Source organism: Ostrea edulis, chromosome 2 (assembly GCF_947568905.1).
Source record: "Ostrea edulis chromosome 2, xbOstEdul1.1, whole genome shotgun sequence".
NCBI lineage: Eukaryota > Metazoa > Mollusca > Bivalvia > Ostreida > Ostreidae > Ostrea > Ostrea edulis.
Genome location: NC_079165.1, coordinates 89,921,087 through 89,934,468, shown reverse-complemented (window position 1 = coordinate 89,934,468; position 13,382 = coordinate 89,921,087). Strand labels below are relative to the sequence as shown.

At 33.8% G+C, this 13,382-nt stretch overlaps 1 protein-coding gene across 1 annotated transcript in view; it reads right to left on the bottom strand.

Moving 5' to 3' along the window:
- Positions 1-13,073, bottom strand: part of LOC125678207 (dnaJ homolog subfamily C member 7-like) — a 23,384-nt gene extending 10,311 nt beyond the window's left edge. The window contains exons 1-7 of the mRNA XM_048916455.2: positions 12,933-13,073; positions 11,634-11,734; positions 6,563-6,687; positions 4,653-4,766; positions 3,862-3,936; positions 2,339-2,457; positions 72-228 (exon numbers count right to left, since the gene is read on the bottom strand). Of these exons, the coding sequence (XP_048772412.1) occupies positions 72-228; positions 2,339-2,457; positions 3,862-3,936; positions 4,653-4,766; positions 6,563-6,687; positions 11,634-11,734; positions 12,933-13,006 (765 nt within the window). The 5' untranslated portion in view covers positions 13,007-13,073. The remainder of the gene's footprint in view (positions 1-71; positions 229-2,338; positions 2,458-3,861; positions 3,937-4,652; positions 4,767-6,562; positions 6,688-11,633; positions 11,735-12,932) is intronic.
- Positions 13,074-13,382: the final 309 nt, after the last annotated feature.

Here is a 13,382-nt window from a genome sequence, read left to right as displayed (position 1 = left end):
AGTTTCTGACATCCAAGCAAACCTATTTTGTAGATTGAAATAAATCTACTAGTACATGACAGCAAACCTACCTTGTAGACATCCTTTGCTTTATTGTGGTCAGGGGCTAACCTCAGAACCTGCTGGAAATGCTGAAAGGCTTTATCCACCAAGTCCTCGTAATACAGACACAGTCCCCGGACATACAACGCATCCGAGTTCATGGAATCTTCTCTTTGTAACACATCACTGAAAGGTAAACATGTCTCTTATCATTGTATCTTATGTGTGCTAAAATGTCCAATAATCAGTGATGCAAGAAATATAACCCCCCCCCCTTCCCACTTGACACCCTCATAAATAAAATATACATGTAGAATATTTTCTAAATATCCCTACCCCAACAAAACAAATTACGGTTTCACTTCTAAATTGACACCTGTACTATATAAATAAGCGAGAGGATTATCTTGCACCTTCTGGACACCAAAAAATTTGGCATTGAGGATCATTTTGCACTTTTGTATATACTGAACGATTAGCGAGAGGAACATGTTGCACTTATGCAACATACATTATTTGATTTCATCCCAGATGAAAGGAATAGGTCAACATCTCGGTTCATTCTTGACTAACTTAACTTGAATCAGCCTTATTTATACATGTATATTGTATCCATAACATGTCCCTACATTGAATTTTACATGTGGTCAAAAAGAAAACATTGGCATCTGGAAGTTTTAACATTGAATTCACCTTTCGTCTCTATGGGAATCAAGACCCATCAGACTAAAATTATGCATAAAACACTAATTAAATATCCATAGATCCAAGAATTGGTGGAAAATAGCTAATGAGATAGTAATGTGTTCAGCAGTTGGTTCTTTTCAGAAAGAAACCATGTCAAATATGAAACTCTTTCCATTTATACCTCTATAACTTTTTTTTTTTTTTTTTTTTTTTTTTTTTTACAGTTTTTAAGTATGTATATTTATAGTAGTTCACCTTTTCATTTTATTTATAGAATACCATAGTACTGATACCTTTGTTAAAACTTAACATAAGACACTGAGCATTTGTACCTTTAACAAAAACACTATTTTTAAAAACAGTTTGAAGATCTTTCATGGAAAGCAGATAAGAGTTGTCTCCCTTAAATCATAATATGATAATGCAAGGTTGCAATGCAGTGAATACTAATCCATTATCAATCATAATTGACAAGATCTAAACACTAAATCATGATGATGCCAAGCAGTTCATCACCGATTGTGCTAAAATTCAAAATACACCAAAATAAGCACATACAGTGAAACTTCTCCAAACCGGCCCCTCAGAATACCGGTTCTCCCTGAATATCGGCCGATTTTCAAAGTCCCGGCAGAAATCTTAACATTTCCTTACAAAGAAAGTCTTACAAAACCGGCCACCCCTGAAAACCGGACATCGGCCACTTTTTAAAGTACATTTGTTAACAAACATGTGTAATTTACCCTTATCATACCAGCCACTTTTTGAAGACAAGAAAAGTTTGGCCAAAGGTTAATTAAGATCGTCCAGGTGTGCACATTGACTGACCAACTGGCCAGGTATGAAATTATCCATTGGAGGTGTGAAAAACACTAGTGGCCTCTTCAATTTCTATTGTAACTGTGCTGTCAAGCGTGTTAATTGACACTTAGCTAATCCAAGAGACCCTTCCAAATTATGTACAAAATGTAAAAAACAGTTAGGAAATTATTGAATGAATACCGAATCAAATGCCATATTGTTTCACCATACTTTCGTATGGATATAAGCGGTAGTTAATAAAGAACAAACTCATGACTGCTAATGATAATTATTAAAAGATAGATTAATTTTCTTGGATTCCATAGACTTAAAATTCCAAAGAAATATTCAAATTACAATTTCATATTTACTACTGTACTTTTGAAAAACGTCTAAACAAAATTGTTAATGACATAAGCGATGAATGTACACAGAGTTTTTATAGGTAAGAGGAATTCCAATAATAGGCCTCTGTGTTTTCTTTATGTATCCTGTTATAGATTTTCGGTTTAAAATTAGATGATTTCAGCGAGAATATTTCTTGTAATTCATAATTATCTTTAGGTACAAGCGGACTAATTTGATCTCCACCAATAATTGATCACCAGATCAAAGTGAACAGTACCTACTTTGTGAATATTGAGATAAAATGTCTATAATTGCTAAATTCTCGGTATACCGGCCATCCCTCTAAACCGGCCGTTTTTTCCGGTCCGAGAGCCGGCCGGTTTAGAGAAGTTTCACTGTACATGTATACACTCCAATACTGTGCACATACAGAACACAAGAGAAAATTTATTTTACTTACTTGGCGATTTCCTGAGCCTCTTGGTACCGACCTAGCATTGCCAATGCTTCAGACTTCTTCAGTTTAAACTTGATACATGACGGACATTTCTGTAGACACTGGTCCATGCAGTATACTGCCTACAAAACATACATAGGGGATGTAGACTGGGAACAGTGTATGTAGACTGGAGACCGTGTATGTAGACTGGGAACAGTGTATGTAGAATGGGAACAGTGTATGTAGACTGGAGACCGTGTATGTAGACTGGGAACAGTGTATGTAGAATGGGAACAGTGTATGTAGACTGGAGACCGTGTATGCAGACTGGGAATATTGTATGTAGACTGGGAACACTGTATGTAGACTGGGAATAGTTTTAACTTTTAGATGACACATTTTACCCCAAAAATGTTTGAAATGTGAAAGATATAATAAACTTGGATCGATATCCATTTCTTTTGAAAATTTCGTAAACAATAGCATACTGCAATCTTTGTTTACCAAACAAATAATAAACTCTCTAAAATGAGCTTCTGTGATAACATAACCTTAATTTTCATGCGAAATCTTTCAAATACATTAGACAGTAGATTTTGATCATTGAAAGTGAAAAACAAAATTTTGGGGGAAATCGTGAATCAGTCCCTTCAACAACAAATTTTTGAACAATTCCTTCTTTATACGGTCAGTTATTATATACAACCAGCTGATATAAACCAACACATCACACGCAAATTGTGACATCTATGAGTCATTTCACAAAAAAGTTCAATAAGTAATCCACAGTAACCAGTAGGGGTGTGTATTGCTCAAGATTTTCCGATACGATACGATACAATATTTTCTAATGCGATATCTGATATATTGGATATACAATGTAGTTAAGCATTTTCTGAAGTAAAATATCAAAATTTAAAAAAAATGAAGTGGTTTAATATTTTTTATTTCATAAGAAAACAAACAATGACAATTAAAGTCTGAGGAAACTCCAATGTCACAATGTAAAAGCAGGGATTAAAGTCTGAAAAATCTCCGATGTGTCACAATGTAAAAGCGGGTATTAAAGTCTGAGGAATCTCCAATGTCACAATGTAAAAGCGAGGATTAAAGTCTGAGGAATCTCTGGTCACAATGTAAAAGCGGGTATTAAAGTCTGAGGAATCGTGTTCCTGTTAGAAGCCATTTTTAGATTATGAACTTCAATCCCGACTATTAAAAGGGCTATTTTTAAACCCGACATTATATTGTATCGTATCGTCGAAACACCGTATCTTATATCGCTGGACAGGCGTATACCGGTACATTTCGATATATTGATTCACCCCTAGTAACCAGTTTAAAATAAATGCATATACCATCTACCCATTGAAGTGCTCAATAGAATATTAAATGTACCTCCATCATAGAAGAGCTGATATCTCAGAAATTGCTTATTGTGGAGCCCTAATTACATAAAAATGTAAATAACTATTCAAAATCATCACAAAAGTCTTCTATGTAAATTTGTTTAATACTGCAAACTCTTGTAAATGTTACATTACCTTTCTGAAGTCTCCTTTCTGAAAATCTGTTTCTGCCATATCTTCAAACTGCATTACTCCACTTGCTGTTTCAATCTGGAAAAAAAAGTTGTCAATATCAAAACACCATAAATCTATTTCTGCCATATCTTCAAACTGTATTGCTCCACTAGCTGTTTCAATCTGGAAAAAGATTGTCAATAACGAAACATCATATAAATGTTTCCTTGCCTTTTAGCTCTTCTATATAATCTTTTCCATTAATGATGATTCTATGAAAATTTACCATTGCAATGATACAATAACATGGTATTCCTCAGTGTTCGAAATTAACCATAGACCGAGTTTATGTCACATGACACCAGTCTATGCTAATTGTAATTGGGATAGACCAAATTGTCTATGTCGATTTTCTAGGTTTAAAGAAATACAGTGATCCCAAAAGTCGACATCTGATAAAGGATATAAGGAAAGGAGGACATTGTTATGGATATGGAAAGAAATATGCTTTCTAAGTACATTAGAAGTGAATAACAATGTTTTAAATTTGTGGGGGTTTTCAATGTTGTGGTCTATGCCAATTTGATGAGGTCTGTCACCTTGTTTTGGCATAGACCCATGGTCTATACCAAGTTTTAAACTAATTTCGAACACTGATTGCTATTGCAAGATATATGAAAACTGGTTTTGGGCCTGTAGAGCTGAGATGAACTGAAATCTCTTTTCAGTCCAACATAATGAAAACATACAGTAAATTCTGAGAACAAAACAAAGTTGAGCTCAGCCTGGGGCCTGCTCATTGATTCCCTTACATCTGACTTTGCAGCCACATTGTTTGGGTCTAGGTCTAGGACTTTCTTCAGACTGCAGGTCGCAGCTTGGGATTCTCCTAAGGCCAAATAACACTTCCCTTCCCGGAGATATCCCTGAAATTAAACAAATGACCAAATAAAAAAATTGATATTCAGTTAAAAGGGTTCAATTCACCTCCAGAATCTCAACAGAAAAGAGGTCCATGGGTCTTAATGGTTACTTCAGTCTCACAGAAAAAACAATTTTGATTTCAACTGATGAATGTTTATGATGAATGCATCTTCAAAATTTGAGAGCCGGATGCTGGTTTTTGTTGTTGTTTTTTTGTTTGGTGTTTCTTTCATTTCTTTTCATGTTTCTCCATAACAAAATTGTGGCTTTGACAAATACTTCTGAACATTATCAATGACCTTATTGTTAGCCTATTGACATTTTAAGAACATAAGCAAACTTTGTGCCCAATATGAACTTTTAATTTCTGTCTTTTACCTGACAGAGGCATATTTGAAAAACAACACAAACAAGTTATTTCACACATACATATACTTAAAAAAAAAAAACGACAACAACATATTTTTGTGATCTTTTTTAATCTTACAGAGTCATTAATTCCATCTAAAATCTTCAGGGTTTTTTTTGTGTGTGTATTTCCCATCAATATATATTGCATTTTGGGATTCCATGATGTAAAAGAAGATGGAGTACACAACTCTAATAAACAGTTGCGGCGGAAGACATGTAGCAGGTGTATAAACTAGTAGCATTGTACTCGCTACTGCAAGGTGTTATCTAAAGTTTTGGGTAACATTTTAAGCGACAAATGAACAATTTATCACTTTTCCAAAAATTTTTAATACTTTTTCTGGTTTAAGCAAGCTTTTAAATAAAACAAACATTTGTTTTATCTTGGTGCACCAGCGAAAATCAGTGGTGTACATGGTGTGAAGCAAGAGGGGTTTATACAAAATAATGTAAACAACTAAAACTAACCTGTCTGAGTTATCAATGAAAGGAAAGAGTACTACACAGTAATGTGATGAAGGACTGGAGCAAAGAGAGGTAACTCATTGTGACAAAAAAACATCACTTTTTATAATATGCATTATTTATCTCATAATGTGTTTGCACCTTATGCCCCAGCCTGTTTACATAAGAAATCCATAGCATTTTAGGTGAACAGGATGATATGAACCAAAATTGCTCTGATGATATTTTCCATGATGTGAAGATCACGTACTTGATAATTTCTCAGTGAAAAATACTCAAAAGAGATATGTAACCCCCCCCCCCCCCCCCCCCCCCCCCCACAAATACAGAGACAAGACAAATGTGACATAATGACATATCATCAACTTTACAATGTCATATTTGATAACAGGATTCAGTTCAGGGGAAAACAATTTTCCTTTTTCATTCCATAGTATTTCAACATTAAAATAACTAAATTTCAGAAAAATCTAAAATTGTTTTCATTTCAAATTTAGACCCAGAAATTGTTTTCCCACCAAGTTGGGTCATCACAAGCCAAGTGTCCGATTCACTTCCTGTCATCTGGTGAGAGAAAGCAAATCAGACACTTGGTTTACAAAAATGTAGTCAGGTGAGTTCTTTGTAAAATATGTAAATAAGGATATTTATATGTCAACCCTTACTTTAATTCATACTGCAGTACAATTAATTGAATAAATACTTTGGAATTGTTAATCACTAAAAGCATGATAACCTAGATGCTGTAGGACTGATATGAAAAACTACAGTTATAAAGAATTCACAAGAATAGTGAATGTTTGTGAGTATAGTTTTTCATACAAACCAATGCAATGACATCGGATATGGAACAAGAAACCACAGATTATATAAACTGAATGAAAAAGTTTACAATTTTCCATAGCGCCATTGCTTCACTTACCTTCACAAATGTCTTGTCGATCCTCAGAGATTCCCTGATGTCAATTAGAGCATCTTTGTATTTGTTCATCATCATATAGGCAGCAGCACGGTTTCCATAGTAAGCAGCACAGGTGGGGCAAATGTCTGCAAAGAGATCAATAACATGAACCATACAGCAGGAATGATCCATAAAGTTTTGATCCACCTATCAAAAACAATACATAGAATAAGACTGGTACTTCAGATCCACCTATCAAAAACACTACACAGAATAATATCAATATGTCAAATCCACCTACCAAAAACACTACACAGAATAATACCGGTACTTCAGATCCACCTTTCAAAAACACTACACAGAATAATACCGGTACTTCAAATCCACCTTTCAAAAACACTACATACAGAGTTGGCGAAAGATGCAAAACTACCAGATATCTCTGGTAAATTTTCTATTTGTCTGGTAAAACTTAAGAGTGTCATCTGACAAACTGCCTGGTAGATATCAGCAGACAAAAAAAAAAGGGGGGGGGGGAGAGGAGGGGGGAATCATATCTGCATTGTTTCAATGTTGACTTTCATGCAAATAAAAACATAGTTGAAAACTTAGTCTGGTAAAGATGACTTGCTTTAATACCACCAACTTGCTTTCCCAAAAATCGTAAGCCCACTCCATGTGTCACGTGTACTTTCAATATTACGCATGCCATTTTACTTTCAATTGTGTGGCCTTTCAAATGGTTGAACAATTGTGGTTCAGACCAAAAAAAAAAAAAAAAAAAAAAAACCAACCGAAAGTTGAAAGTGTATGCACACTAAGGTGCTTATCAACATGATTGTATATCCCCCTCCCTCTTAGTTTACAACAAAACATTTTTGAATAAATAAAACCATTCACTTCTGTGGTTTGTCTGATCTTCAACAATTTTTATATTCACAAGCACCTATGAACAAAACTGATGAGAAAATTTAATCATGTGTGATCAAAATATAGAGAGCTGTTAAATACAAGTTAATGTTTTGAACAGTCACATTCAAGACTTGAAAATAAAAGAAGTTGAAACTATCTCAGGTTTTTTAAAATTCTGTCTGCTAAATTTTTAACTTGTCTGGTAGATTTTGTAAATTATTCTTAATGTACAGGACATAATGTCTGGTAGCTTTTTACACTCTTTCGACAACTCTGACTACATATAGAATAATATCCATACTTAGATACACCTATCAAAAACATCACACAGAATGAAAGAAAAAGAGAGCAAGCTCACATACCCCAAGCTCCAACATTGCTTGACAATGCCTCACATAATGAATGGTAATGCTATACATTACTGCAAGAACAAGACAGATGGGCTTGAAATTCTAAGTTCAAAAGGGGCATAACTCAAAAATAAATTATTGAATTAGAATTTCCTGGGAATATGCACATCTACACAGTCAGTGCAGGGGTCAACATTAACGTTTGTCCGCTTGTCCGGTACCAGTGGAAAAACATTTCGGACAAGTGAATATTGATGGGCACTTGTCCGATTGGACAAGTCCTTTTTTATGTAAAGAAGTCTCCAAACAATTTTGTGAAAAGTATTCAATCATCCATGGATCTTACGAAGTCATTGATTCAAGATAGGAAGTCTAGATAAAATTTTGTTTTATGCATTTGTTGTTTTTATCAAGAGAATAAGATAAAAAAAAAAATCAATCAAGCAGGTATAAAATAGACTATATATTAAGTAACTTAATACAGTTTTCAAGTTGACAATATTAAATCCTTTTTTGAAATTTTTGCGGACAAGTGAAGTTGAAGTTCGGACAAGTAAATATCTTTGTCCCTTGTCCGAATGGACAAGTAGGAAAAAAAGTTAATGTTGAGCCCTGCAGTGTATCCTTATTAAGTGCAAAATTTCACGAAATTCTGTTGAGTGGTCTCAGAGGAGTTGTGCCGACAAGAACAGCATAGATGAACTTGAAATTCTATGTTCAAAGGGGGTATAACTCCCAGAATGATTCATGAATCGGAATTTCCTGGCAATATGCACATCTACACAGTGTCTTTATTCACTACAAAGTTTCATGAAATTCTGTTGAGCAGTCTCAGGAGTTGTGCCGACAAGAAAGGGACTGACGGGTCAAAAACATTATACCCTCTGCAACTTTGTTGTGTGGGGTATAATAATATCAATACTTCAGATCCACCTATCAAAAACACTACATTTTCATAACGGATTGTACATACAATGATATATATATCATTGAAATTGAGTGACCCAGATGACCTAAAAATAAAAGCCCTATCACCAAACATTATATAGTTGTGGCCATAGTCAAAAGTTTTTCAAAAGTAGGTCAAACCCCAAGATAAAGGTGATGAGGTCAAAAATTCTGCTACCAAAAGGTCTTGTCACAAGGAATACACATGTGAAATATGAAAGCCAGGCCTGGCCTAATCACCATTCATTCAAAAGTTATCACCAAGTTAAAGTTTTTTGTGGACAAACAGACAGATGGAGAGACAAAAAACTATACATCCCAGAATCTCTGATTATGGGGACAGAAAAAAAAAACCCACCCAAGACTTACTTCATCTTGGCTTGTTGGTGAAAGCCCCGTTATTTTGTTCATATTCTATTTTGCTCATTTTACATCTAGCTCACATTCATAAAACATATGATAAAAATGAAAGTAGGATTTCCTGGAATATTTTATCTAAATTTTGTTTTGGTGCCAAAACAAAATCAGGATTATAATGATGAAATGATTCAGTTTAAAAAGAAGATAAATGTTAAAAAGGATCTTGATGTTTAAATACAATTGTGATTCCGAAAATCCAAGGTCTAAAATTTTTTTGGAAAAGGATTTACTGTTGAAAGTAGGTGATAAATTTGCAACAAAAGATCTCTTGTTGCTGGCTCTTAAGGAGAACCCTGAACATTTGTTGGTATTTAAGGAGAACCCTGAACAACATCTTGCCTCAGTACTATGTTTAACAAGAACTCTTACTGAAGGCCTCAGTGTAACATTTTATTTTCTCTATCATACAGGTAACCATTTTTCAACCACAAATCTGTACACAAGTTCACAAAATGTGGTACAAAATCTTATCTGTACAGAATGTCAATTATAAAAAGGTTTCATATGTCTATAAAAGTATAATGCTGAGAAATATTTTCACAAATTCCATATAATTGTATTTTTTTTTTTTTTTTTTTTTATAGGTATTTCATCATTTCTAATCATACATACATTGAATTTGTGATTAGTAACTAAAGATTAGAGAAAATTTGGGTTTCACATTTGGTGATACAATTGACGTGCAGTGACAGTGATCATAGATTTTTCATAATTAATCCAACATAGCATTTGAAAAACAAGATTTGAAAAATGTTTCCAAAGTCATAAAAGATGCTTTCTCAGAAATTAACCTTTTTATCCATAATTATATCTATACTGAGACTGCAAGTGACAAAATATGTTAAAGCTGTATGGTCCGAATGACAATATTATTTTCCATCTCGTAAAAACGCTATTAAATCATCGCACGTATGTAGTTATGAGGCTGTATGACATATCATACATTATTTCACCTGTTTTAACCCAAATTATTGATTTTAAATCGATGTTTACAAATAACCGCGTCAGACTGCCAGTTCAAGTGACAGTCACAACTTTCAGATCATCGGTGGTCTTATCTGTGTGAAGCTGTCTATTTTGTTACAACAGTACCGTGTCACAAGTTTAATAGAAATAAAAATATCAAATACCTCTTATTAATTTGTTGTTTTACGCTCTTTCAGCCTTAAAACTAGACAATTGCGTATGAGTTAATATATCATGTTGGGATTCCCCTGACGCACGTGGGTCTATTTATAGACGTCTATTATGGGATGATTTATATATGTGAACCACACATATTTACTTTCTAAATAATATTCTTGCTGTTTTCAAGCATGTAATTAAGGGAAAGTTAATAACTTTATAAAGTAATTAATCTGCTTTAAAGCAATTATGTACAAAAAAAAATACATGAACATCGGGTCATACAGCTTTAAATAACTGCTATTATTTTGCTGACCTTTTATTCATTTGAAATAAAATCAAATTAAAAAGATGTAAATTAAAAATGACAATTATAGCTTGGTTTCTTAAACAAAACACCTGTTTGATCTATTTCTGAACACAGTACAGAGCACTTTTGTCTGAAATGTTAAAAAAATTCTGTATGTTTATCTTGAAGCTTTATGATACCGTCTGTCCTCCCTGATTACCAGATGTGTATTTACTTTTTGTTTTTATTCTTCTTTAAATAATGTATCTCTGATCAGTGTTATTTATTATGTACAGATATTGTTACTGTTCCTCGTGTACCATTAATGGTTTGAGAGAATAAACTGAACTGAAATCTTCCAAGCATATTGAGGTCCAGCAGTAGGAAATTGACATGATATGCCAGCGATTTTTTTCTACCCATTGGTACTGGTACCCATTCAAATGGGAAAAATATCGTCAAAATTGAACAAATTGGGAATTTTCTACCAATGCATCGGCAAATGATTTCAACCAAAAGAAAAGAAAAGAAAGAACAAAACAAAAAGTATTCATCACTTTACAAACTTTTTATACAGTAATATTTGCTGTTGTGAGACATAAGGAATCATCGTAAGCTCGTTTTAGAATTGTCTTAGATCTACAATACTTGATCTGTACTTTCAATTTAATACCGGAAGTGAACATTTTAGTTAACTCGTACAACGTTGCAGACTAAGTAAATTACGATGTCTGAAATAGTGGTCTATTTTTTGGCAAGTGAATTGGGAATTTTTAGTCTCAAAATTGGGAAAAATCAATGGTTTTTGGCATTGGGAATGGTACCGTTTATTGGTACCAGTTATATAAGGAAAAAAATCGCTGTATGCAATCAAACAATGAACTTTAATTGGAGTGTATCAGCTGTTAGACTGAAGTTATAGGACTTGACCTGAAAATCGATATAATTTATCTCCTTTCATGTGAATTTTACAGGCATGACAGCATGAATGGGGTTGAAAAAGTATACAGTCTGCACATCATTTGTATGGTATAAAAAAATCCCTTACCGATTGCCTCTGTGTAACACTGTATCGCCTCCTGATATTGTTTGTTTGTGTAAAATGTATTTCCCTCAGCTTTCTTCTTTTCAGCATCAATGTTGGTCTTTCTGAAAGTTGTATTCATGACCGTAAGCTACAGAAGTTGGAACCAAACATTTCCATAATTCGAAATACAACATAAAATCATCTTTCGGTATATAAATCTAATGTAATCTCAACAGCTAGGTGATCAGTTAATGACATAAATTTGCAGTTACTTGGAACTTGAATAATTACAAAATATTATCATGACCAAATAACAAACGAAATAACAAAACTAATCATAATTTTAATACAGGTCAAGCATGCATTTTCTTTGTATGACCTTTTTACTATAATGAATAAGATTACAAAACTTTATTATTATTTTAGTACAGGTATAAAATCATGCATGTTCTTTGTAGAACTCCACAAACATGTTAAAATTCCTAGCATTATTTTTGTCAATAGCCAAATATAATAATTATTCAAGTTCTACAGGTCATATGATTCATGGTGGCGAGTAAACTTCTACCCCTGGGTCACTCATTAATGTCATACTGTAATACTAAAAATGAATATACAATGAAACAGATTTTTTCAGTTTCATGTAGGATAATACAGATTGGTAGATCAGATTGGAAGGCTGCTGTCAAAGTTCGAGAGCCTTGTTTCACTTTATTTTGTGATTTTGGGTAAGATGTTTACATTAGTAATGGTTTATTCTATTTTGGGGATATTTTTTTTTTTCATATGAAATACATTTTCAATGTTTTTAAAAAATACAGATTGATAATCGAGGTAATTCGGGGGAAGGGGGGGGGGTGTTACCCAATTGCAGTGGGAAGCACCAGCGACAGATTACCGATCTGATCTATGTCCAAAATGTCCTTTAATTCATACACACACAATTAAAACATGTGTAAATTTCAAAAGAATAGCGCCAAATAAACGTCATCTCATGTTAAAGGTTCAAAGATTCTAGAAGTTTCCACAGAGTCCATGCATATCCTGTTCACAAAATCGGTAAAAATTAAGTTCCATACTCTCAACTAAATACTTTTAAGTAATCAGTCATTTCACATACACAAATTACTTTTTGTTATAAAAGACAAATACTACTTTTTGGTCAAAATGTGTGTCAAATGAATACACGATAGGGAAATCCCAGTTCTAAATCGAGAGCGACAGCGATAACGATACTTCTTATACAATAAAGTAACCTTCACATCAATGAAAAAATATCCCTGACACATTAAAGTTTGCATATAAGTAACGATACTTAACAATAATTCTTTGTGTGAGTTTTCTACATGTGGTTGATCATCAGTTGGAACTTCCATAGGTGTTTCCGAGGACATTTTGACGAAACCAACATGTAATGCCGAATCTCGCGAGATTTTCTAAACTTGGTATAGAGAACCAGTTTATTACAGAAGATAGTGCGTGACCGCATTTTGAACAATTGCATCAATAAAGCGCCACAAGGCGCCACAACGTCTACAGGTTCGCAAAGCGCAAACAAGAAGAACTTAATTTGCTTGTTTGTTTTACGTTCCGTTGATAAATTTTCACTCATACCAAGACGTCACCAGCTTCTCTTTCTTCCGTCTGGAGCATAGCCGTGCATACATGTATGCCATATTTAGCAGTAAGGTTACCAACGCCTGTCGCAACATGGAGATGTCATTATTGCCGGTGAAGGGCTGCAAATTTTAGGCCTATGTTCGTTGTACC